Source organism: Paralichthys olivaceus, chromosome 8 (genome assembly GCF_024713975.1).
Source record: "Paralichthys olivaceus isolate ysfri-2021 chromosome 8, ASM2471397v2, whole genome shotgun sequence".
Taxonomy (NCBI): Eukaryota; Metazoa; Chordata; class Actinopteri; order Pleuronectiformes; family Paralichthyidae; genus Paralichthys; species Paralichthys olivaceus.
Genome location: NC_091100.1, coordinates 22,844,010 through 22,870,041, shown reverse-complemented (window position 1 = coordinate 22,870,041; position 26,032 = coordinate 22,844,010). Strand labels below are relative to the sequence as shown.

Here is a 26,032-nt window from a genome sequence, read left to right as displayed (position 1 = left end):
CTTTTTGAGGTTCCTTTATTACTCAGCCATTTGTGCTGCTTTTGCTAATTTCAAGGACAAGTTGATTTACAGTCACAGACAGAAAATCTTTACACAATTAACACTGAGATAATTTTTAAAAAATACCAATCACTGTGTCTGTTACCCATTCTGTACTACATGTTTCTTTTCTATGACACAGGCTTGTCCGACCTTCTTATTAAATTAACAGACTGCTTGTTTTCCTGTTTATAATATTACAAAGTGTTGCTTTTGTAATATATGGTGTAAAATATGCGATCTTAAACTAAACCAGTACAACAAAGTACACGAAAAAAAAAAACAATGACACATCCGTAACATCATATTTCTCCAGCTTGAGTGAGACTGCAGTCATTTGGATTGGTGAGTTACCTTGGCTGGCCAGCAAGCTGAGTTAGCATACTTGTGCTATCCATGCATAACGACAGATGCAGGAAGTTTTACAGGAAGTGGGTTACGTGTTCATGCTCCATGTGAAAGAGACACTCTTTGTGTACACTGCGATTTCTTAAAAAATGTATCAGTGGGGCATCCCTGTGGTTTTGAGCCATGTTTTGAAAAAGCCGCAGTAGTACATGCAGTACTACATGCAGTACTACACCTGAGACCTGATGCTATGATGGAGTGACTGCAATACGTTTCCGTACTAGTCAGTTACTAACAGTCGGCTACTTACAAGAAATGTATGACAATAAAGCATTAATAATTTGTTAACTTTTTTAGAAGGAACATATTTCAAAATATACTTGATTATGTGTCTTTGAATCAAAGCTATACAAGGACTGACATAAATGTCCATCTGAATCAGGAATTGAACATTGATGTTGAACATATAATTGGCCCCTCAGTGTAAATTGTGGCCCCTTTATGGCCCCTGATTTAGAAGAATCCTAGATTCTCCACTGCTCTCCATGGAGAGAAGAGATGGTGAAGCAATAGGTCTGTTGGGATGAACTACCCAGTCAGTCAGTATGCTAAGTGAAACCAGAGTTTAGTGCCGCTCACAATTGATTGATTACATGTTAACTCTTGAGTCTGTTTACGTCACTTATGCACATAAACTCCCACACCGAACCATGCCCTGAAAACCTCTTGTTTTCTCTGCACAATATATGAGATCTTTTTTTATTATGAGAGTTGAAATTTGGTTAAAATTCTTCATTTCAGTATGAAAGTAAACAAAATTATAATTATTAAATTCACCATTAAATTAGACTTTGGTTACATTGGGTTATATGATGGGATATACTGGAAATAAAATCACTTAATGAAACTGGTGATTTGGACAGAATATATTTATTCACAAAATGTCTTAAAGAGCATCACATGGAATGCTGGTTGACACTTTGAAAGATCCGTGTTTTTAACCTGTGTTGGGAATTAACAAACAATTACAAATATAACTTGTTTCCCAACAAAAAAAATACAACATCCAGAGAAAGAAAAGGAAATTATTTAATAATGTAAAATGCTTTATCAGCAACCAAGGAACAACTAAGCAACTAACTTCAGCGAACTGTATCTATATATAAAAGTTATTAAGAAACATAACAAAATGCTGGCCAAGAACTTAACCCTTGGTTTTTCCTTTCTTATGTTCCATTCTGCAAAATTGGTTGTAAGACAACTCCATGTCTGTTGTCGTCACACTCCCCATCACTTCCAGCTTCTTCTTGAAGATTCTGAGTGACAGCATCTGCTGATGATACAGCAGTGTTGCATTTTACTTCAAAAATGTCCCAATTTTCAGGCAACAGGCCGTGGTTGAACATGAACAAAGAAAGCACAGAAAAGACTAAGGTGGTTAACAGGGTGCACAGCATGGAGAATGTTCTGACCGGGAACTTTTGGACGTAGATGCCATCTTCCAGAGTACAACCAGGAAGATGAAGAACAACAGGGAGACCTATAGTGTTCTCTCCGACCAGAATCCTTACAATCAGACCTGTAACATAACCCACTGTGGCACCATAAGCATTCGTTGCTTGAAAGAAGAGCACGCAGACCAGATGGGGGAATATAAGGGTGTAGGAAACATCTGCTCCAAGAATCCAGAGGACCAGGGTGCTGTTGGTGAAGAACGTTATAGATGTCCCAACCACACCCACAACAACCACTGTGATCCGAATCACCCATTGCATTTCATAGTCTGAAGCCTGGGGACAGGAGTGATACAAAAGGAGACACTTTATTATTCATTCATGCACCTGTGCTTTCAAAAATGCTTTTATGTGATCTGTCTTTTAGTTTCCAATGAAAGAAAAGGTCAAGGACAGCCCGAGCTCACTTCTCTAGAGACACACTGTGCCAAAGAGCTGCCACCATCAACATCTTCACTCCTCACCTGTTGGCGCAGGATGTTCTTGTAGATGTTTGTTGAGAACACTGAAGTTGCGGATAACAGGGCTGAGTCTGTGGACGACATGACAGCGGCAGCCACGGCTCCAATTCCAATGATGGAAATGTAGGATGGAGTGAGGAATTGTAGAGTCAAGGGAAGGACAAATGTTTGCTCACCACGTATGTATGGAGATGGAGAGCCATACTGTGTCAGGTTCCAGTCTGGACAAGAGAATCAACCTTAACCATTTTGTAAAGATTCCTTAGCAAAATATAATATCCATACTGCACTCGAGCAAAAACCTTGGATCTATTCCGTTATTAAAAAAAATTGTGATTTCCCTTTAGCAAGTAAGGGGATTATAATCATTTTATCATGTTATCACATTAGTTAAATAAATAGTTTATCAGACTGCTTCTGCTGAAAGCAGCTGCTAATAGTGGTTTTTAATGAGAGAACTGAAAGTGAAACCACTATAAAATGCTCCACGGGGGGGAATAACTGGAATAAGCTGGGTTCATCCCTTGAGCAGTCGCTTTAATACTGTTTCAACCAGTTTGTAAAATATTGATAGTGCTTTGACTAAAAGCAAGGCAGAGCTTTAAGTTACTTTTTTTCAGTAACTAAAGAATTGTGTGCATCTTTACTTAACAGTCACAGGCCGCAACAACCAATAAAAAATTCTAATTTCCCATTCAATCATCAAAAATACTAACAATACATATCCAACTAAATGCAAGGGAAACATAAAAAACATGGAAAAGATCATTTAAAAAATCCTTTGTCCAGCTCTGCATCAAAATGTAAAAGGTTTCTCCTTTCTGGCCAATACGGCAACCTCACATCAAGATTCCAGACATGAATTAGAGTTTAAATATAATTAAAAAAAATTTTTAAACTATTACACAGGGTTCAAAACAAACAACTGTTGTATACATTTGATATACATTTTAAATATTTCTGAAGGTAGAATGGGAAATCTACAAACATTTGATTTGTCTTAAACAATAATCTATAATGGGTGAATATTAAAAGAGTTGTATTGGGTTTGATGTTTTCCAGATAAAAAATTTAATAAGCACCTCTGTTTTACAAATTGTCTGTGATGTAAACTGGACAAAGAAGAAGAAGAAGAAGAAGAAGAGCCCCTGTAGATCTGCTTTAGATACTTATAGGGGACATAGGAGAAAGAGAGGAGGATGAGGTCACCACCCTGAACAAATTTCCAATAATTCCCACCTGTGGAGGCAGCGACAGCCCCAACCAAGACAGGGGGGATTCCCAGTATGGCGATGATGAGGGCGGCAGCATAGCAGGTAAACTGGGCCGTACGTGATGAAGAGGCAGACAGCATCCTCTGGTGGAAGCACTGAAATGAAACACTGCCAAGACCCTAGGAAAAGAAGCAGAGGGAGAGGAGGAAGCTGCACGATGAGGATGTGGAAAGATGAAATAAAAAGACCAACTGATAACAGCATTTCTCAGAAAAAGACTGAAGAAATATATCTGTCAAGTTGAAGAAGAAACAAGGCTGTAAAGATTTCTAACAGTGCCCTGATGTATTATATTTCCTCTCTGTGATCCATTCATTTCCTCTATACTTAGAACCACAGGCTGTCATGCATTTGAGCACAACACTTCAGTCACGCTCTACAATCTGCAAACATTAGAGCAGATAAATAGCAACATATCACTGCTATTTCATCAGATTATTATTATTACACTTTCAGGATTGTACTGTTGTTGAGCAGAAGTTGATCTTGAAGTGTCCTGTATATTGTATAGACTTTACATAGTATATTGTATAAACATTAACAAATTATTGGATGAAAATGCTGATTATTTCTCCATTCATTGATTGTTTTGTTTGTAGAAACTGTAAAACAGTAGGAAATGTAGTCATAATTATTCATTAGCTTCTTTCAACAGTCCAAACTTCAAAATTAAATTAACATTATTTATTAAAAGTAAAATGAGTCAAAAGCAATAATCTTGTTCTAACAAATTGTAAAAAAAAAAAAAAAGCTCTGTAAATATGAAGCAGCAATGTAACTTTTACTAAGCAACAGCGCCCCCTGCAGCCAAACCTGGTGATGCACTTTATTGGGCTTTGAGTGATAAAGTGATTTTCATGAAGAGTTATCAATGTGTTGACTAAATCTCTGACTGTGTTGTCACACTGAACTGAAACACAACTGAAAAGTGGATTTCTCAGGAATGTGAATGTAAGGTCAGCCCGAGCGGTTGTGGCTCAAACACTGAGACAAACCCAGTTATGCAGTCCTAGTGTATTCATTTTCTTTTTCAGTGGAATTGGTTTTCCCCGTGCAGCAATATTAACAGTGCAGCCCGGATGTTTTTTTTAAGAAAACAAAGACAGAAAGAACAAAACTACAAAAATAAATAAAAAGTTAACTTGGTTGAAACACAACCTCAGCTCTGTCTTAGGCAATGACCCTTTAAAGGTTGGGCCCTTTGCAGTTTTCCTGAGTTGACTATTTCCAGTCAGATCACCTTCCTTCTCTCTTGGGGACCTCCAGCCTCCTCCTTTATTCTGGCTGGATCCTACCAAAAACATCTTTTGATTATTAATAATGAATTGTCTCCCAGGGGAATTACACTTCATCACAATTTTAACATTCAGTATTATATGATAATACATTCTAAACCACTTGTGGGTCCACATTAGTTCTCCAAAAACTATTAAAAAGCATTTGCAATTGCCCTGCTCAACACCCCTCCAACTCCACCATACTTGGTGCCTTCCCCTTGGAACCCCCTGTTCATAACCGGATGGTACCATCCATCACGGGTTCGTCAGTCACGGGTCAAACAGCGGAGCACACGCACGTGGGTGAGGAGGCAGGTGACCAACAACTTCTCCATTCAGACTTTGTAACACTTTTAACCACAAATAAAATGTTAAATGTGGACGGTAGTCACTGTGTCTTTATTTGAAATGGATTACCTGTCTACTATGCCTCTAGATATATCCTGCTGGTTACCAGGCTAACCCTGTGACAGTGAAGATCTGAATGTATTTGGTGGGCACCACCAAGTTGCCCTTATGATGATCCAGTTGTAAGAGCCAAGGGTAGTGTTCAATATGACCACGTATTTAGTGTGATTCACTGTTTGTCCTGTGGGTGTCGCTGTGCCTCTATCACTGGCTCAGGTGTACTGGTTATATGGGAGGAAGTGACTGCTTATCAGGTGTTTACCTGGAAGGTCAAATGGTTTTTGACCTCTTTGGCACTGAATTGTTTGTTGAGCTGCAATCTGAGTTTTTGGATTGATGAAACTGATTTTATATACAGTACAAGTGCTTGGTGAAAAGAGAATTAAATTGACGTTTATACTGCAAACCAACAACTGTGTTTGGTCTCGTTACAGACCGGAACACAGCTTCAGCGTACAAGTGAAAGTGCAGGTTATGTCAACCAGGTTACTCTAGGGTTAGCCACCTCAGTAAATGCAGTATCAGACCTCAGCTCCTTTAACACCAGTACTTTTACTTTTGGTACTTTTAGTATATTTTATGCTTATATTTGAGAGGTTTGGACTACAGAGAGTATATAAATATAAGATAATGATATGTCTGCTTCAGGAATACTTCTACCTCTGGCACTGTGGCTCATGGGTTATGCAGACAAAGAACTGCATCATTTGAGGTAAGATGACTCCAATGGTCTATGGTGACATGCTGTTTATTTTGTATTTAATTACCTTCATGTATTAAATTTGTTTTGCTTTGTGCCATTGATGAGTTTCTTGACTATTTTACTTATCAGCTGTTCTTAGTTATACACTTGGGCCTCACAGTATTTATACTTGTAGCTATATTCACAGTTTTCAGCCATGATTTTTCTTTTCTTTCTTGTGTACTGTTTTTGTCCCCTTTCTACGTGCTGCTTGCTTTGTTTGCTCTGCTGAGTTATTTCAACCTTTCTTGATGATTATGATTTTATTGGTGATGTGAATTTTGCTAAAATGTTCCCACAAATAATTCCACAAATCGGTTGGTCTGTGCCTCATTTTTTTCTAAATGAGAAGTTTTTCAGACTGCAACCCCACCATTATTGACTGCCTGTACATCTGCATAACTGGAAGCAGGATATTGTTTTCAACCATGTGTGTGTGTGTAGTTGTACCTATACATTTGTCAGGACCATTTTAAGCATAGACCTTAGGGAATGAGGACATTGGGATCAGTCTTATAGAGCAATGCTGGTGTAAAGACAAGATCTTCCTGCCTGATGAGAACTGTATGTTGGTCAGATGAATATGCACAGTGAAATTAGTATCTACCAAATTTCTGCCTGCCCTCTGAGGAGGATAAAAACTTGATCGATGTTTTTTTTAACGGCCAGCAGCAGCTGCAGATGATCAGTCTGACTGACGGTCAATGTGTTTGTGTTTGAGAGAGAGACCACAGTGGGGCAAAGAGTGCAGCACACAGCTCTACAATGAAGCAATGACACAAAGCTAGAGATTGTTAATGTTGTGTAAAAAACATTTTGGTTCATTATGTAATTATATATGTAGTGGGACAAATATAATTTTGTGCATACAATGTGTGTGTGCAGGTTATCCATTGCACTTCTCAACTTCCTGTGATATCACACCAAATGCAGACCCTGACAGTTGGTAGTTCTGTCCAGTGGCTGTCATTGGAGCTTGGTGATGAAAAAATAAATATACTTGCATAAGAAGAGCAAGCTCCTGTATGTCAATGTATGGTATTGATGATTCAGTATTTACCAGCAATAGGAAGTCATCAATCCACGTCCAGACTTTGTCGCGTTCCAGGGAGCCAACCCAGGGTTCTTGAAATGTGTTGTTAATAGCAGTCTGTAAAATGTTTGTTGATGTGGGGTTGACTAGAAGGAAGGGGATGCACAGCCACTGCAAACAAATACTGACATCAGAATGATGACCTTAGTACAACAAGTTAGTTATTTGGTCAGATGGTAAACTTCAAATATGACCTTTAAACATTCATGATGCTTCTTTTTTTCCTTTTTGCTGAAAGGTTATTTTTGTTCATGCATGTCTCCATACTGCTAATTGTTGTGAATAATAGTAGAGCTACAAACACACAACAAAAAGGCTGCGATCAACTCAGGGTCTTTACAATTATATGTTATATTTCTTATGGTGACTTTCCAGGATACAGGTAGTTGTTCTCGTTGTTTGTGATGTAAATTTACAATGGTAGCAAACTCTTACATCATCAAATCTATCTCAAAATATTCTGGCTGCTGCCATATCAGACTGTGTATTTTATCTTGCTGTTCACAACTTTCTCTACTCAGCTGAGAGTCAATACTGCTTTAGACATTGATTTCATTTAGTAGATTAAGACTTGTTCAATTCAAACTAGAGACTTGAGGGATATCTTTGTTCATTATTAAAAGGAAAGGTCCAAATAGTCAATTATAAGAGCTAAAATAAAAAAAAAGGCTATTGTAAAAAATGTACTAAATTGCAAGGAATTATTAGGCAATTATTGAAATCAGAAATAGCTAATTTTAGATGTGTTATTGTTATTGGGACTAACCCCTAACTCAGCTTTTCCTTATCCCATTTGAGTTTCATATTTGATGTTTCCTTTTTAATTTGTATTTCATTTTGGTTCTTAGTTTGAGCATTGCGCTTAAATAAAAAATTTCAGGTTCTTTTTTCAATGTCAAATTTATCATTTTACATTTTAAATTAGCTTTTTCAATTTCTTCCATTTCTTTTTACCTTTAATCATATAATAATTGAATATATATTATGTTAATGTGCACAATAGTGTGAATAAACTGTAGCCCTAACTGATGTGAGAAAAACCTCTAGTAATTTAGAAACAATAACACAACTGTTATTTTTGAAACATTAGTTACATAAGAAAAAACATTTTTTTTTATCCATACCTGCTCGAATCAATAGAAAACTTTTTATGGACTTTTGATGGCTCTGCTAACATCTACCTATCTATATAGATCCAACATATAAGTGGAGCTTTATAAAAGGTGTTAAACTGTGCATAGCCATCGAAAATGTATGTCTTAAAAATAAAGGTGCTGAATTGTAACTCACCAAACTGACGAAAACCAGAGAGAGCTGGATGATGTCAGTGTAAGCCACTGAATAGAGGCCTCCTAACAAAGTGTAGATAATGGCCACTGCCGATGAGATCCAAACAGAGTAAACATAGGGCAGGTCTAGAATCACACTCATAGTTGCTCCTGTTAAAAAACCCACAAACAGGGATACAAATATCAATGCTTTACTTGCGTCCACTTAATGAAAATGTGTGTATTGTACGTATAATGTGTGTTTACCTAAACCAAGCAGAGTGCAGGACACCCACAGCACATCCACCAGCACAGCAGGCAGTACTAGAGCCGCACTCAGTACTCTGCCATACCTTTTCTGGAATGGGTCCATCATGGTGACATACTTCTTGTCCCTCATTGGCTTGGCAAAGAAAAGACCACCTTTGAAGTGGATGAGATATGAACTATTATTTTTAGGTGCTATTCAAATACATTTTATATAGTTTTGACTATGTCCTTGATTCAGTGTGCACTGTGAACTGTAAGTTGGCAATTTTTGATACATTAAGCACTCCCAAAACAAATTCATGATTGGCAAAGCAAAGTGTTGTTTTTCTGTGTATCTGTTTAATAAATTAATGGTTTAGAACTATTTAAGAAAATGAATGTTTAGAAAACAGGTTAATTAGAGTGGCACTCTGAGAGCCCATACTGCCACCAAAGCTAATGTCTGATCCTGTAATAGTTTTTGCCCAGTACATAGTCGTATGAAAACATAGTGTTTATGTCTGGTATCTAGATCACCACAGCCTGCTGTCTTTATGGTTTATGTCTTACCTAGTATGAAAGACACAGAGTATTGTATCGGCATAAGAGCCCATATCAAGCCCATTTTGGGAGTGTAGACCGCCTCAGCAATCCCCAGGATAAAACCACCTCCGACCCATGTAGCTGCAGAAAAAGCAATATGTTATACATACACACACATAGACACGCACTCATAGACATGCACACAAATGCACCCACACACAGTTGGCCAAATATTGCTGAGGTTAGATGTTGACCTTTGATATTCACGCTGCCACCAAATTTCTTGTTTACAGATATCCTTTGATTTGCTAGACCAAACACTGGGCTATCTGTTTATTATATGCATGGTTGCATTAACAGATATTTCCTGTGCTGATTCTTTTTCACTATCAGTAATTGAAAGGTTGGCTTAACCAATTAAAAAAATATTGGTTAAGTCATTGTTTAAAAGCCTGGTAGACTGAAGTTGACCCCAACCATTCTGGCAAGGTGGCTATTCTAATTTACTATTCTTCTTCATCTTTCGGCTGCTCCCTTTTCGCGGTCGCCACAGCGGATCATCTGCCAATATATCCAGTACCCCTCCTGTTTGTGATCCGCATGTTTGTTTTGGCACAAGTTTTACACCGGATGCCCTAACTGATGCAACCCTCACCATTTATCCGGGCTTGGGACCGGCACTAGAACTACCCAAAAGAGTATCCCTAGTGGCTGGTTTATTCTAATTTACTATTATTGTTCATTTTATTTTTGTATATGGTTTGACTAAAAAGACTAAAAATCTCAAGTGTTGAAATAAATGGATGATTGAAAAGGCCAATGCAGACATTTTAGTCAGAAGGATCTTCTATAGAAATCAATCCTACTGAGTCACATCACACAGCCAGCAGACCAGCACAACATCCTGAATATATCCATCTCTGTCTTAAGACATTGTCTGGCCATGATGAAATGAACAGTATCCACAGGATGACTGAATGCCCTTGTTCTGTGACTCTGCAGCCTTGCTACCCTTCTCCTTACATGAAAGTTCACATACATGCTATCTTCAATACAAATACACATTTCGATTATTTCCATTACATACATTATCTTGCTACTGTATGACCTCTGCCTGTTTCTTAAAAATAAATCCTTGTTAAAGAAAGTGAAAGTCTTATTCCTCCTTGTATACTGTTTTTGTCCCCTCTCTATGCGTGCTGCTTGCTTTGTTTGCTCTGCTGAGTTAATCAATTATAACCCTAACCCAGACAGGATCACAAATCTGTGCTTGCTGACATAACATTATATTTAACAATGAGACAATTATCTTGTTTGTTGTGGAATTTGCTTTTGTTTCTACCATTTTTTTTTCAGGTTTATAAGATGATAACATAACTAGATCTACCTGGGTGTGTCAAGGTTAAATAAACAAGGAATTGTTACCTGATCTCGAAATAAATATGAGACAAAATAAAACCATTTTACCTATTATCAGCGTGGCTAAGATAAGCTACTGAGTCCCACTGATCAACTCACCAGTCATGGTGAAAATCCCAACCAGCAAGCCGATATTTCTTCCCCCAAGGAGCACCACTTCAGTCCTGTCTCCATGGCTATTCCTCTCTGCCACCCTGGCCTTTCGGGCGGCCCACATCCCTGTGCCCAGAATAACGATGTAGAACAACAGCACTGCAACCACACCTGGGATGTTCAGAGCCATGGTGGTGAGCCACTGTGGAGCACACTGACAGGAAGGTCAGCTGGATGCCCAACAAATATTGACGCTGCAAGAGTGTGAAAATAAAGTTCTCCATGGGCCAGGAACCACAAAAACATGCTTTTGTACCACAGCTTGAGTTGGGGGGGGGGGGCGGGGGGCGGTTCATGTAATCTACTTGACATCTGTAATATGAGATGAGAAAATGACCAATTACTAATTTATTTATTTACAAACTAATCTGCCAGTGACTGGACACTCCAGCATATGCAGGTGGTTAAGGTAAAATTGTCTCAGTGGCAGGAAATAGCAAAGAAAACCTTTTTCAACTTAAAAGCATGCAAAAACATGCCAATAAAACCCATAATGCATGCATAAGTATAAATACAGACATAAAAACCATTACTTCCGCCCTGTGACACTACTGCTTTTAGTTTGAAACAGGTACAAGTTGCATATATTTATGTGTGTGAAATATTCAACAGACAGACGTTGGAACTGGGGTGAAAGATCATTTTTACTGTTTATTTTGCTGTGAACAGCATGCTGCACTGAGGAAATGAGGCTTCTCAAACAAAGTCCAGGTATCCCCAGGGGGTGAAAGGGGTCCCTGATAAATGGGGGAATAATATTTTCAACATATTTTCATCCATATGTAACACAATGTCAGATAACAAATTTCTTGTCAAACAGGGGTGCGTTGTCTAGTTTGTGTCAGTTGAGGTGTCCTTCAAGAGCAAAAATTTTGAGACCTCACACAGGAGAAGCTTGTGTTCACCGAAATGAAAACTATGCTCTCCGCAATGCATGCTCAAGCATCCAGTGTGGCCCGGCCATCAGCATGAATTGAGGGTCTTTTTTAAGAATGCATCGAAACAGTATATAGACAGGAAATTATTATTAGAAGAATGACTCGTTTTATTTATGAAAACACTATGTAGCCTAAAATGATAGTAAGTCACAGACTACCAGGTCATCTAAAAGTACAAATAAGTGGCATCACAACACATCACAATATGATGAGAGTAAAAAAACCTGACTAAACCAGGTCAAACCTGATGGTGGTTGTAGTGTACTCTCATGGCACCACCAGTTGGTGGAGTTGTAATGTTACACAGGGGAGAATAATCTTAACGTCAAAAGCAAAATAATTTAAGCCGCATCTTTTAGCACAACTAAGGTGACTTTCTTAAAATGCAGTTTTTAGTCAAGGACTCACTGTGCAATCAGCCCTGAAAGTGAACCTGCAGCTCTCATTTATCCTGTATGAGAAAATGACATAAAAATCACATCAAGTGGATGAAAGGAGAGATCATGGTTAAGATGGTGTGCGTCCTTTTAAAAATAAAAATACATAAATATCAAACCTATGAAACTCTCATAGGGCTTAACAAGGTGCGACATCCTCTGTCCTTAACCCAAAAGTAAGGAAAATCTACCAAAAACACTCTATTAACAAACACCTTTTCTGGTACTGTTCAGTATTGGGTCATTTCTGGTGTGACATATTTAACTATGGTGTGACATATTAGACTACATTCAGCCAGACTGAAATCTAGCAATATTTGGTTGTTCAGATAACACAAGGGCCCTTCCTTCTCATCAATAACAGGCAGTGAAGACAGGTCAATGTATATTGTTAAATTGGAAGTCCCCATCACCCCCATGCTCCAGGACATGATTAATGAATTGCTGTCTGTCACTAAGGTGGAACAGATCCGTTTTGGCAAAGGGGCTTCACTACACACTATTTCTCAAAGGTGTGGAAACCATTTTTAGTATTTCTTGATGAGACCTAATTGTATTAAGACCTCTGCTAATGCTATGTTGAGTACCTTGACTCTGTGTCACTGTACATCTCTGCTTTATCCAATTACTGACTGATATTCTGACAGGTTTCCACCCATGTATGTTTTTTCTTTTCTCCCCAATTTGTGTAACTGCTTTTATTTGTTTATTTGTCTGTTTACTTTTGCTGTTTTCCTTTCTCTTTCTGGCAGGCTCGATCCTCATTGTGGGAAGGTCTCTCTCTTGTCTTGGTGAATTAAACGCTGTCGACTGGCACCTCTGTAGTGCTCTTGGGAGCTTAGGACACTACTCCCCTGCTCTGTCCTTTTTTCTGTTATTCTGTGCACCAAGGAATGCTTTGTGCCTGTTGTGTGTGCTTGTGTTATTGTGAAAAAGTGCAAAATAAAGTAAACAAATAAATGACAAAACACAGGGCAAAAAAACAATGTTGCATGTGAGTGAACGCATCAACAAAATAACAGTATTTAAAACATTGATTGGAAGAAATACTTGTAACATAAAGGAGAAGTGTGTCAATGTTTAAAGTGATGTATCATTTATTGAACAAATATACATACAACACAATAACATAAATCATTTAACTGTTAATTTATATTGAGATGATGAGAACATAACTAATTTCAGTGTAATGCTTACAGTACATACCATCTTTGGTAATCACTTATTTTATTTTAGTCTTCGGTATTTGGCAATAAAAACTCCTAATTTTTTCAGAGATGTGGATGTATTGATAAAATGAATATATAGACAGAACACTAAATTAATTTGCAATTGATGTCCATACTAAACACAAGAAAGTGATTCCTGAAAAGGAAAACAATATCATCCATATGTACTCCATATCCATGACTGACTAAAACAAACGTCACCAGGAGGTGGTATATTTCCCTGACAAAGCCAAAAGACACCACATGACCAATTGGGTTTTTTTTCGATTTCTGCTCAGGAAACAAAATGATTGCATGCTGACACTGTTCTGAACCAGCAACAACAACCTTTAGGTGACAAAAAAGGGTTACAAAGTACATTTTGAATGATAGACTAATTGTTCAGTGATTGCTGAGTCTTACAAGTATTCACACAATTTTCTGTTTTTTGCAGCCTATATGCCTCGTTTGTCAAAATCTCATTTAGTATTCAGACCCATTTTTACAACATTTGACACCTGGTTGTACACCTGGTATCGAGTCCACATATTGGACATGATGTGGAAATGGACTCATGAGCATAAAAGAGCAAAAAACACGAGGTCGAAGTAGCTGTCTTAAGAGCTCAGATACAGGATTGGCATAGACCTGGAAAGGCTAAAATAATTATGCTACCTTCAAGGTTACCAAGAGCAAAATAGCCTTCACAAGTCTCAACTGAAGAATTTTTGGACCACCACAGCTCTTCCAAGAAACTTCCAGAAGAACTGTCACTGCAGCTCTTTGCTTTATGTCAGTGTCCACATGACACCCTTTCACACTTTAAAGTAATTCTGTGTCAAAATAAAATAATGTGTTTATGCTATCAAACCAGGCAACCATTATTGTAATTGCCAGTCCTGCATCATCCACAGACTCATTTCAGCAGCCTATTGAGGAAGGTGCTGGCGATGATTCCAGCGATGAGGATGACAACCATAACTAGCAGTGCCAGTCCCCGTCGTAAAACCAGTTGTGTTACTGAGAGAACATTTCCCACTGTCGTAGTTGTGCTGACCTGGGCCTGGTTGTGATTCGGGTCTGGAGATTTGAGGAAGAACATTTTGTGTTAACGTTAAACTACAAATACAATAGATGTTTCAGATAAGTTGCTTTCAGCTCTCATTCTCTGGCAGGGCTGTATGTGAGAATGCAAATGTCTGAGTGAGAGCCTCTCGACTTTCTAGAGAGTTTCTCTGGACAAAGAAGCCCATGTGAGAACACAGCAAAAGATCCTCTGTAGGATTCACTGCAAGCGAGTTGGCACATTCGTGATGATTCAAATGAAATAAAGAGAATCCAAATATCTCAAAATGAAAAAGGAGTGCCACATCCTTAGAAGACAAAGAGTTGGTGGTGATAAGAGCTGTTTGCTGCACCACCCCTCATCTGAGTGCTCCAGAGATTACTGTATTGGTGTGAACGTATCTGAGCAGAGAAACCCCTACTGCGTTGTTCATGTGTGAAAGGAATACTCTGGAGAACACAATTGTGCAGAAATTCTTCATTGTTCATGTGTGAAAACAGCTATATTGGGCTGATATTTACCTTTATTTTCAATCGTGACCATGTTTCTTTCGTCTTTGATCTGGACTCCTGCTCTCACACGAGCCTGATTAAAAATTAAAAACAGTTAATAGCATGTTTTAACTTCAGATTAAGCTCACTGCAAATGTAACCCTTAATTGGTCAAGGGATGTAGGTACACACCTCTTCAGCAGCCCTCTTCCAATCAAGTTTGTACAAAAATACCAAGAAGAAAACTGACTGCATTAGCACGCAAATGGTAGTTCCTGTCCATAGTCCTATTAAAGAAATGAAACATGTTGTTAATGGCTTTGCTGAATATTTCTTGAAAAAAAAAAAGGCAAGGTAACAGAAGTTATAATTGCAGGTCATTATTGGTCTTTTCTCACCTACAATCCCCATTTTTGCTGCAAACATAAGGGACACACCAATGGGGAAGCCAATGATGTAGTATCCCACCAGGTTACACAGAGCACCAACCAATGGTTTACCTACTCCTCTAAGAACTCCTCCAGCCACACCCTGTGAACATTTGACAGATCTGGTCAAAAAGTCTTGATCAGATCTGAAATGCATGAATTTGTTGTTGAATCTTTATCTCACCGCAGTGGCATCAAAAATATGCATGAAACAAAATATAATCATGACGTCAGCAACCCTCTGCAAAATGTCTCTGAAAAAACATGAAGACAGAGATTAGATGTATTGAATCTCTAAATACCGAAAAACCTATCTGAAGCCATCTGAAAAGAAGGATCCACAAATATTGATACGTCATACGGCCAAGATCTTTTCCACTTTTAAAGAAAAAGACAAATGCAATATAACATGAAATAAAAACATGATAACCTTCACCACTCTAGATTAGTCATCATTTGAGATTTGAGTTTCTGTTTCTTCAAAGTTTTCTAGATTAATATTTGACCAGAAGTGTGAAAGTGTGCTTACGTAATCATTTGAACAAGGTTTATAATTAGGTTTGTTAATGTTAACTGTACTGGAACTAACTGGGCATATGCTGGACAGATTCTGCAAAAGTGAGTTGAAAGAATTTCTAAGCAAGTGTTGTAAGTGTTGTCTTTGGCATCACATATAAGGACTTCAACGTCTCTCAGTCATGCTTATGACGACATTAGTTAATGTAAGACAGTCTGAACAGCAAAGTGAGACAGGCACAAAAGACAGACAAGACAACTGAACTATTCTGTCGGTGCATGGAAGTGAAAGGTTGTTTCAAAGATGTTACTCACTGCTCTGAGGTGAAAATGTATCCAATGACATTTCTGGCGATGCTGAGACTACCTCCAACAACACATGCAATTAAGACTGTAAGAGAAAGAAACAAAAGAGTAAAATATATTGTTCAAAATCTTCCACAATGAATGATATTTAAAACAGTATACACATTCAAATCAAAAGAAAGAAGAGAACCTAGGCACTTTTTACTGTGTCTCAGTGTTTAGCTGGATAGCCGAACAGTTGTTAACAGATTAAAACCGAGGTAATTTTGCATGATGTGAAATGCAGTGTGAACACTTCAATGTTGTTTAATGTTGTAGTGGGATTCTTGTGTTGAGAGTCAAATATATTAGTATATTTGTGCCCCTGAAACAAAAAGTATTTAATAATTGTACATAAACTGGCCATTTCTTAACTAGTTAAAGACAGTTTTTGAGTACTACTACACTATGATAAATTATTATTTTTCATCATAACAGAATTTTGGTGCATATCATTTGTTTGTTCATTATTATTTTTATTTCGTATTTCTGCATTCATCATCACTCTTGAATTAGAGCTGGGCCAGCTAGGTGTGAGGCATACAGTCTTATTAAGCTTACTTAGCTATCAAATAGCTTCTGGTAGCAACTGTTAGGTGATTAAGATTAAGATTCCTTTCTATTGTCCCACAATCATGCACACACAGCGCTACATGCAACATGGGGAATTTTGACCTCTGCATTTAACCCATCCATGTGAACACAATACACACAGTGACCACACGGAGCAGTAGGCAGCCATGAAGGCGCCAAGCAATTGGGGGGTTCGGTGCCCAAGGGCACCTCGGCAGTGCCCAGGAGGTGAAGTGGCACCTCTCCAACTACAAGTCCACCTTTCATATTTCGTCTCTATGGACTGAGCTACTGCCTCCCTTTTTTTAAATTTTATATTAAGATTAGATTAGATTAGATAGTGTGTTAGCAGTCACAAGACAAATAAGAGGTAAATCATGTGAGGGCATTGCTCTGTCCTCCAGAAATACCATAATTAATTAACATCAGGATCACATGTGTACATTTGAAATATGATGTTTCAAATTATGCAGATAAACTAGTGAATGCATTTGTTTCTTCTAGGCTGGATTGTTGTAATTTGTCTCTAAAGACTCTCCAGATGATCCTGACAGGAATTAGCTAAGATCATATTTATTTTTTTATATTCTATTCATCCTCAGTGTTTTGGTTCCCTGTACAAGTCCTCCTCATTATCAACAAAGCCTTTATGGTGAGGCAGCATCATGTCAGAACACTATGCTTATGGTTCCTAGAGTCCTGGAACCATCTTCTAGCTTCTAGTTTTCTAGTACAATACATCTCTATGTGGAATGTGAATTGTGTCATGATCGCTTCACAAAGAAAGCACCACTAACACCACTTGATAAAAGAGGTTTGGTTTGGTTTGGAATGGTTTGGTTTGGTTCTTACATGCACAGATGATGGGGATTTTGGATGATAACTTGGCCTGTTCTATGTTTCCTGCACCAAGAGCGTTCCCCACTCGAACACTGGCAGCTGCAGAGAATCCCATTGGGAACTGAGGGAAAACAGAGAATTAATACTCCATTGTATTCAAGCTTTTTCTTGGAGCAGAAAATCAGCATCTATAATTACCATGTAAGCTAAAACAGCTAGCTCATATGCTATGGACTGAGCTCCCAGCTCAGTGTCACTAATCAGTCCGGCCAGGAAACCTCCCAACTCAAACATCCACCACTCCAGACACAGCATGAGCATACTGGGAATGGCCAACTGCATGAAGGGTCCCCACTCCTGCAGACAGTCCAGTGACCAACCTGTGAGTCACAGTTCCACAGGTTAAGTAAAATACTTAAGACTTTTCATTTCATTTTTTATATCATGTTAGAAGCAGCATGGCCATATGTTAATGTGAGATTTATACTTGAGGAATGTATCCATTTAAGTTCAATATTTGAAATTATTAACACTGGTGCATTTCTTGCTCCACACACAAGACAGTCAGTGAGATAGACACATAGACAGACACAGATACACACAGTCAGATAGCAGGTTAAAGTGCTCACTTACTACATAACTATCGCAAATCTACTTCTAGTCAGAAAAAACCTGTATTACTGTTTGACGAGCAAATGATCAGTTATCTATACGAACGTCTTCAGAGAAGCCCTAACGCTGAGCAGCTACATCACTTACAGGGTTTCGTCTTATTTCTTTATTTAAGAGCATATTTTTGAGACCAGTGGCGGCTCCTGCCAAATTTCTCAGGGGGGGCAATTGTTGCGATGATGGCTAAGGTTACCTAATGGGTAAATAAATGTTTCCTGCTGTTCACGTCACGTCTTGTGTTGTACTGAGCACAAAATGTTGACGAGTCATTTTTCATTAATGCAGTCACCTAAACTCTGGAACGAATCAAACAGACACTGAGTTACTTCATGTACTGATCGGGTCCTGATAACTAGTGATGAGTGTTAATTAGTTAAAGTGAGAGCAGGTCAGAGCGGAGGAGGTAACAGAAACTCCAGCTCCGTACAAACACACACACCTCTCCTGGTATTTCACATGATGGCCTGATATGACGATGATTTAAAGAGTGAACGTCACTCACGTGCATCATACGCAAACAGAGGAAATCTGCATATGAGCAGCGGCAATGAGGGGGGCAGGGTTTTTCTAACAACGAGTAAAGATCTGAGAGAAACTCCAGTCATCACTGTGACCTGTTCTCTACACAGCATGACTCAGTCATAGTGTGTTATTACTTTGTCAAACATTATACACAGCACTGTTTATAGTACAACTATTGTTGTCGGAGTCCACAGACTTGAATGATGAAAGAGACTGAAATAAGTAGACAGAGTAGGACTAAGAGTCAACCATATAAAAAGAAAGAACAGGTCGTACCTCCCCACGTGACCTTGTGCAGACCCCTCCAGCAGATGTAAATGTACAAGAACACAGCCAACAAATACTGAGAGATGGAATTGGCCGCTGCAGATCCACTTAGAGAAAAAGAAACAGACGAGTAAAGAGAAGCTGCAAACTGTCAGAAGCATTGGTTTCTCACAGATATGTATTGTTGAATTGGACTGTACTATTCAGTTTGATTATCAGGCTAGTACAAATAGATGGATTAATAATATTACTAAAGATCTATCATTAAGTCATTACAAGCAGAAATGTCTCATTGTCTCTGGAAATTGCAAATTAAAAAAACTTACGCAACACCCAAATCCAGAATATAGAGGAAAATGTAGTTGATGACAGCATTGACGATATTTACAACCACTCCAGTTATAACCTGAGGCCATATGATTCCCTGTAGAGCACAAAACAAGCTTGGCTCAATATTAATTTTAAGGACTGAAAGAAGTGTGTCAAGAAAGTTTGTAAAAGTGACAGAAAGTGTCACCTGATTTTGAAGGTATCTCCCTTGTAGCTGGTACATAAACGCTGCCTGCAAAAGGAAAACATGAAATCACAACAGTTATTTTGGCACAGGCAAAGAGAAACGTTTGGGCATGAGAGTTTGGTTGAGCAATAAGACTAGAGCTGGGTCTCACATCGATTACTTTTGTACAATGTACGTGGAACACTAACTTAGTGTGTGAATTTCAACAAGGTATTATTCTCCCTACTTAAAAAACTCTCATTGTATAGCCTACATACATTTATTATGATGTATTAATAAGCTAATATTAGCTTAAAAAGCACTAAAGTAATGCCAAGGCTCATGCAAATGATAGAGTCCTGCAAATATTAAGTCACAAACCAAAGCTTCTGAGAACTTAAAATGTTCTGATGATAATGTGAAATGAAATTTCTCAACTTGTCTTATCTTATTTTATCTAGTCATGATTAAATAATCCAATGGTTGTCAAGATATTTTAAAAACATCTTGAAAGAAACTTGAACTTGAAAGAAAAGGTAGGACATCATCAAAGTTAGTAGGGTTCTTCCTATGAAATCCATTTCTCAGAGTATCTCCAACAAGTTTCATGGAAATCCATCCATCGATTTCTGTGACTTTTTTGTTTTTTTAAAGATATTTTGGTCTGAATCAATTTGGTTGACCAACCCATAGAATGACCTGCCATCCTGCGAGCCATGATGCTAACATGGCTGAAAATTGAAAAACAACTTTGATCCTAGAATGTACCACACTCACCGGTAGAGCAGGCATGAAGATCTTCACATACATCTGTGAAAGGCTTCATGCAGAAAGACAAACACAAAAAACAATGTTAGTGAAACTGCATGTGCGACTGAGATTCATGATTGTACATCAAATGGACATGTATGAGTTATAAGTCATTAGGATTCAGTTTTTGGGCAAATGTCAACTTTGAGCCAACGGACAAGACAGTTTAGTCTGATTATTAGACTGGCCTTAAATTTGTAATTCATTCCTTGAAATCATAGACACATACTTGTAAAAGAGCATTTGGAAATACCATAAAATGTCGAGCACACACAGCATTAGCATCATTCTGAAAAGCTTTTTTTTTTAAAGCTGCTATATCTGATGCTTTTATGTCATCAGTGAGGCAAATAAAAGACCTGGAATACAACACCTAATGCAAATGAATGTTCTTCTGTATCTGTTCAATGTATAAATAAGAAAGAATTTACCATATCAACTTACAAGTCGTTAGGTCAGTGTTGTATTTTACAGCTTGTTTCTGCTGCTCTTGAGTGCAAGTAATCCTCAAATTAACAGACCTCAATAATTGCATTTCTAGATTTCTTAAAGTGTGAATTGTCAGTCTAGATAAGAATCCCAAACCACATGAACGCATGTGTTGTTCAGGGGATTGAATAATGACTGACCTCGCGACCTCTGGGCTCTGTCTGACAGCAAGGAGGAGAGGTTCAGTGTTGATGAGGACGGCCCAGCAAGGGAAACAGGCCAACAGCAGAATCAAAACCCCCCTCTGGAGAATCACACCTACGCGCTTCAAGTTACCGCTCCCATACGTCTGCAAACAGGTTGACACTTAAATAAGCAGTGTAGGAAAACACACAATCATACCACTAACTAAGAGTATGAGATAACTCAACACAAAAGCTCCTTGTTAAGCTGTTTTTAAGGAGACAGCAGGAAAACCTGGGAGCCCAGCAGAACTGGCTGTGTTTGACTTGGTTAGATAACAACAACATCTGGTGAGGACACTACCTGAGATATGAGGGTATCACAAGTTAACGACAAACCACATCCAATGGATACACCGGTGACATTAACCACCTGCAAATGACAACAAAACATAATTTAGGAAAAATAAAAAAACAAAAACAGTAAACAGATTTAGACAGAGCGGAACTCAAGAACATGTTTGTCTCCTCACCGCAATTGCTAATGCTACTCCTGCAAGTTCAGTTTTCCCCATGTGACCACAAAACACTGTGCTGACGAAACTGATCATGAAAACCATCAACTGGGAAATGACCTGGAGGACAAAAACAGACACGATGCCCTTTGTTCATTTTCCAATTAATTCAGATACATTCATGGAAAAACATGATAGACATTTTCAAGTAAGTAAAGACCAGAGAAATATTACACACATATTTAAGAGAATATGATGATTTTAGATATATAACTAATTTCTAAATAACTAACTCAATAGGTCACCTATGCAGAGCATTCAGTTCAGTGGAGGTGGGTGTCTGTGTATATTCAACAGTTATTATCTATAACAAACTAAATAGCAATGGGACACGGTTGTAGGAAAGCTTACTAGAATGTAAAAAAAGATTTGGTCAAAAAGTAAAAAAGCAGCCTTCCAACAAAGTTATAAATAACTTATACAAAAGCATTATGAATGCATGCATGTATGCACAATACACACATTGCATTTGAGAGGTTGTAACCACCAAATGGATTCATTCGTATTTAAAAAAACACACAAGTGTAAAAGTGGTTTTGTGAGAATCTAAGCAGCATCTTATGCGAATACTCGACTGACTTCTTCAGCCTTAGTACTTTCTCTGCATCCAGATAAAACAGATTTAAATGAAAATGAAACAAATAGGACTGAAATGTTGAAATAATATAATAATGTCAGGAATATACGAGGAGAAAACCTTATACAAGTGGGGAAAAATCTTTGTGTGTATTCTCTAAAAGGCATAATCTGCGTAAAAATTGCACAGTGAATTACAAATGGACAACTTCCTGTTGAGTTTAGAAGTGTTGCTCCAGGTAGAAAATGCTCAAACAAATAGAAAACATGTTTTTCCTCCATCATCACTGTTGTGTTTCGCTTGTTTTTGATCGCAGATGACATCAAGCATCCAGAGAGGACAAAGATGCACATGTGAGCAATCAAATTGTTCTTAAGGTTTTCCCTCATCTGAAAAATTCAATTGGCTACAATCTCTTTGTGTCCCATAGATAAACAAATATAAAAGATGAAAGTCTTATCCCTTGTGTTTGTAAGAAGCATGTTTTTTAAACAGTCACTACAAAGTGTTATTTGTTAAAACTATGCAGGGCATGATGTTGCTTCAGTGAACATTTTGAATTCAATATTATTTGCATGTATTGTTAAAGAAAATATAGAAAGTACATAGTGAAGATAGTGTTATACCCCACAGTTGTGGTAATTTAACAGTTCGATATGAAATTGGTGCAGATCTATTCTGTGTCTCGCAGCCAGGTTCAGTTCTGCATTCGGGTGGAACATTTCGGGCAAGAAGTTTAAGACCCTTGACATCCTTTAGTATAAATTTGGACTCAAAGATAGATTTCCTATATTTTGGTTGGTGGAGGTCAAATGTCAAGTTCAGGGTTCAAGAGAATCCTTTCAAATTTGGCACAGATGTTCATTAAAACACAGATTAGATTTGGGTGGTCAAAGGTGGAGGCATACAACCACAAGGCGGTAATTCTAGTTTATCACAGAAGACACACATGAGATTAAAAAAAGCAGAGGTGTACAGTGAAATGAATTCTGGGACTCTTGAATAGACAGAGACATTGGTAATGTTGTCAGGAACACCAGGGCCTTTCTACTGTGAGGGGTGAAAATGTCTCCGGTGAAGATGACCTCTTTCTTTGTCAAGTCATTCCCATTTAATCACTAACTAATACAAACACAATGTTGAGACAACAGTAGCAACATGAGCACTGTCAAACTTCTCTCAACTGAAGTGGTTTTCACAAATGTCCTGCGGAGGAAATCTGGAGAATTGGGTCCAGAATTCCTTTTTATACATGAACAACACAGGGAGATTCTCTGCTCAGATGCATTAATAACAACAGCAAATCCTCTGCAGGATTCAGGTGATGAAGCAGGCGGAGGAAGGACTTAGCGTATTAATTCTGCTGTGGAGATCACGTGTTTTAGTGTCCAGCACATCTGTGAAGTATCGGGGGCCAGATGGAGAAAGTCTGCTGAGACTCTGGAGGCTGTCACTTGGACATTCGCGTTCACACATACATCCCCAGAGGTTCTCCAGAGATCAGTGCATGTCTCAGCTCCTTTTAAAATCCACTGTGCTGGAGTACTGGACTGATCCCTTCACTGACACAAACTAGAACGCAGACCCTCATTTGACAAGTTTATGAAAAGTGTATGAAATTCAGGACCAAAACAGTTAAACATTGTGTCAGTGTGTAACAAATGGATGAAAATATAGTGAGAATAAACGATTACCCCTTTTACCAGGACCCCCTGCAACCCCTTAAGGACCCGTTGGGATTCCGGGACCACACTTTGAGAACCCCTGCACTAATATATACACATATATATATATATATATATATATATATACAGTACAGATAGACAAAGCACTGTGGAATATACTTCTCCTCAACATCAGATCAGCAGAGTCAGCAATTTGTCGTTAAAAACTCTTTTACATGTAAAGACGAGCATTGTTTACATTTTTACATTTATTGTTTTGTTGTTATCATATTATTTATTATATTGATGTGGCTTTAGAGGATTTTCTCTCTTTCTCTCTCAGTTACATTTGATTCTATAAAGCACCCTGTTACTGAAATATATATTATTATGGTGATTATTATTATCATGATTATTTGTATTATTATTATAGACAGTGACCACGCAGGCAGGAGCATGCTGCTTCAGTCTTACCACTGGTCCCGCTAGTTTGCAGAGTTGAACCAGCTCATGTCGGTACTCCGGTGTGATGAAGCCCCGCAGGAGCTTCGGGCAGGAGCCCCATGCTTCACCGGATCCTCCTACATTCACCGTCAGGTTGCCTTCGAGTAAATCTTCCTCCACCTTTCCAGCGTACTTCACATGTGTCGGAGCAGTCGCGTCCATAACTTAAGAAAGCTTCAGTGATGCCTACAGTCATCATGACCTCCAGTTATATGACAAGAGACAGTACTGTGGAGGGAGGAGTCAGGGGAGGGGTCAGGGGAGGGGCTGAGGAGCGCCCTCTGAGCCAATCGTGCTGCAGCGTCACTGAGAACACATGGTGCTGCGTTCACTGTCTTTAGACCCGTCGTGTGACCAACATGTGCAGTATACATGTCTATGTAGTGTTATACCACACACACAACATGTTGACAGTTTACTTTACAAATAGATGCAATTTTACCACAAATGCCATTAATCGGCCAATCGCATTTTATTTGTATAACACATATTCACAAATCTTAATCTGTCTCATGGTCTCAAGGTGCGACATCCTCTGTTCCTTAACCTCAACTAAAGTGAGGAAAAAACTACCTGTCCTCAGGACCACGTTTGGCCTGAGTGTGGTAACTGCAATAATGTCAGGGAACTTAAACTGCTTCCCTTGAAACAATCCTTTTTGCCATGCCTGAAGGTGCAAGATCCAAGTCAGGTGAATAATTGAGCTTGTCCACACAATTTAGGAGATTGGAGAAAGAAAAACTAGAAATAAAAGAGGTTAACGATCTCTCCTTTCCATATTATGAATAATAACTAAGTATTAATAAATTTAAGAATGACTGACTGCTTCTTTGATATGCTCTGAAGCCCCATTTATTCTAAAAAATATTTGACACACCTTGTTTCAGGAATTTAAATCTGGTGTGTCTTATCTGAAGTGAAGCCTTTGTGCATCCCTGATCAACTGGATTCTGTTTATTTTGTACTGCCTTTTTGGTGGGGGTGTTTTCCATCTTGTGAAATAATTTTACCTTGTTACTGTTCATGTATGTGACTACTTATTTTCTTAACTGGTGTTATTTTTCATATCACACATTGCATAACGGCTATTTCAGAGATCTGTTAAGCAACAACACAATCTTCAGACCAGTTCACGAAATAAAAAAAATAAAAAATACAGGGCTTTTACTCTTTTAGCAAAATTGCTAAAGAGGAAGTGGATGTTGTTGACATGACAAAGATTAGCACTTGTGACCCATGAATGTTTGGGTTTGTTCGATCGGGTCAAAAAATCTAATAATTAAAATTAGGTGTCAATTATCTTTCCCTCATATGAGGTGGTTATAATCACACTGTTGTATGTTCAAGTGTAAACTGCTCGCGATTGGTTGAGTTATGGGGTAATACAAAATGTTTTGCATGATTGAAACTAAGTTTTGAAGGCTTGCATAATTGTTTGATCTGGTGAAACAAATGTAAATGTCTGGATACTTTATTTTGTATTTTGAGTGTTTCTCCATCAAAACTGTAGCACTCTTAAGTGTTGTTATGGAAGTTTCAGGAAGCTGGTGAAAGGAGAACTCAGCTGATGTCTTATGCAGAAGATTTTAATGTAGACTTGAAGCATCAAGGGGACCAGAAGGTGAAACAATATATAAACGCTAACAAAGTAACATGAGACATTGTCTCCCCCAAGTCTCAAGATGTCTCCCACAGCATCCCCAT

At 38.2% G+C, this 26,032-nt stretch overlaps 2 protein-coding genes across 2 annotated transcripts; both read right to left on the bottom strand.

The window, feature by feature from the left end:
• Nucleotides 1-666: 666 nt before the first annotated feature.
• LOC109627233 (high affinity choline transporter 1-like) lies at nucleotides 667-11,005 on the bottom strand. The gene is made up of 8 exons (XM_020083688.2): nucleotides 10,735-11,005; nucleotides 9,244-9,357; nucleotides 8,692-8,847; nucleotides 8,447-8,595; nucleotides 7,124-7,267; nucleotides 3,602-3,755; nucleotides 2,366-2,583; nucleotides 667-2,177 (listed from the first exon to the last, which is right to left on the bottom strand). The coding sequence occupies exons 1-8, from the start codon at nucleotides 10,916-10,918 to the stop codon at nucleotides 1,614-1,616; spliced, it is 1,683 nt and encodes a 560-aa protein (XP_019939247.1). The 5' UTR covers nucleotides 10,919-11,005; the 3' UTR covers nucleotides 667-1,613.
• A 2,231-nt stretch (nucleotides 11,006-13,236) lies between these two features.
• LOC109627232 (multidrug and toxin extrusion protein 1) lies at nucleotides 13,237-24,531 on the bottom strand. The gene is made up of 16 exons (XM_020083685.2): nucleotides 24,299-24,531; nucleotides 21,542-21,643; nucleotides 21,373-21,441; nucleotides 21,027-21,175; nucleotides 20,365-20,407; nucleotides 19,609-19,653; nucleotides 19,418-19,515; nucleotides 19,101-19,198; nucleotides 17,829-18,010; nucleotides 17,643-17,751; nucleotides 16,188-16,263; nucleotides 15,541-15,610; nucleotides 15,327-15,459; nucleotides 15,121-15,215; nucleotides 14,959-15,022; nucleotides 13,237-14,451 (listed from the first exon to the last, which is right to left on the bottom strand). The coding sequence occupies exons 1-16, from the start codon at nucleotides 24,488-24,490 to the stop codon at nucleotides 14,288-14,290; spliced, it is 1,689 nt and encodes a 562-aa protein (XP_019939244.1). The 5' UTR covers nucleotides 24,491-24,531; the 3' UTR covers nucleotides 13,237-14,287.
• Between the last annotated feature and the right edge of the window lie 1,501 nt (nucleotides 24,532-26,032).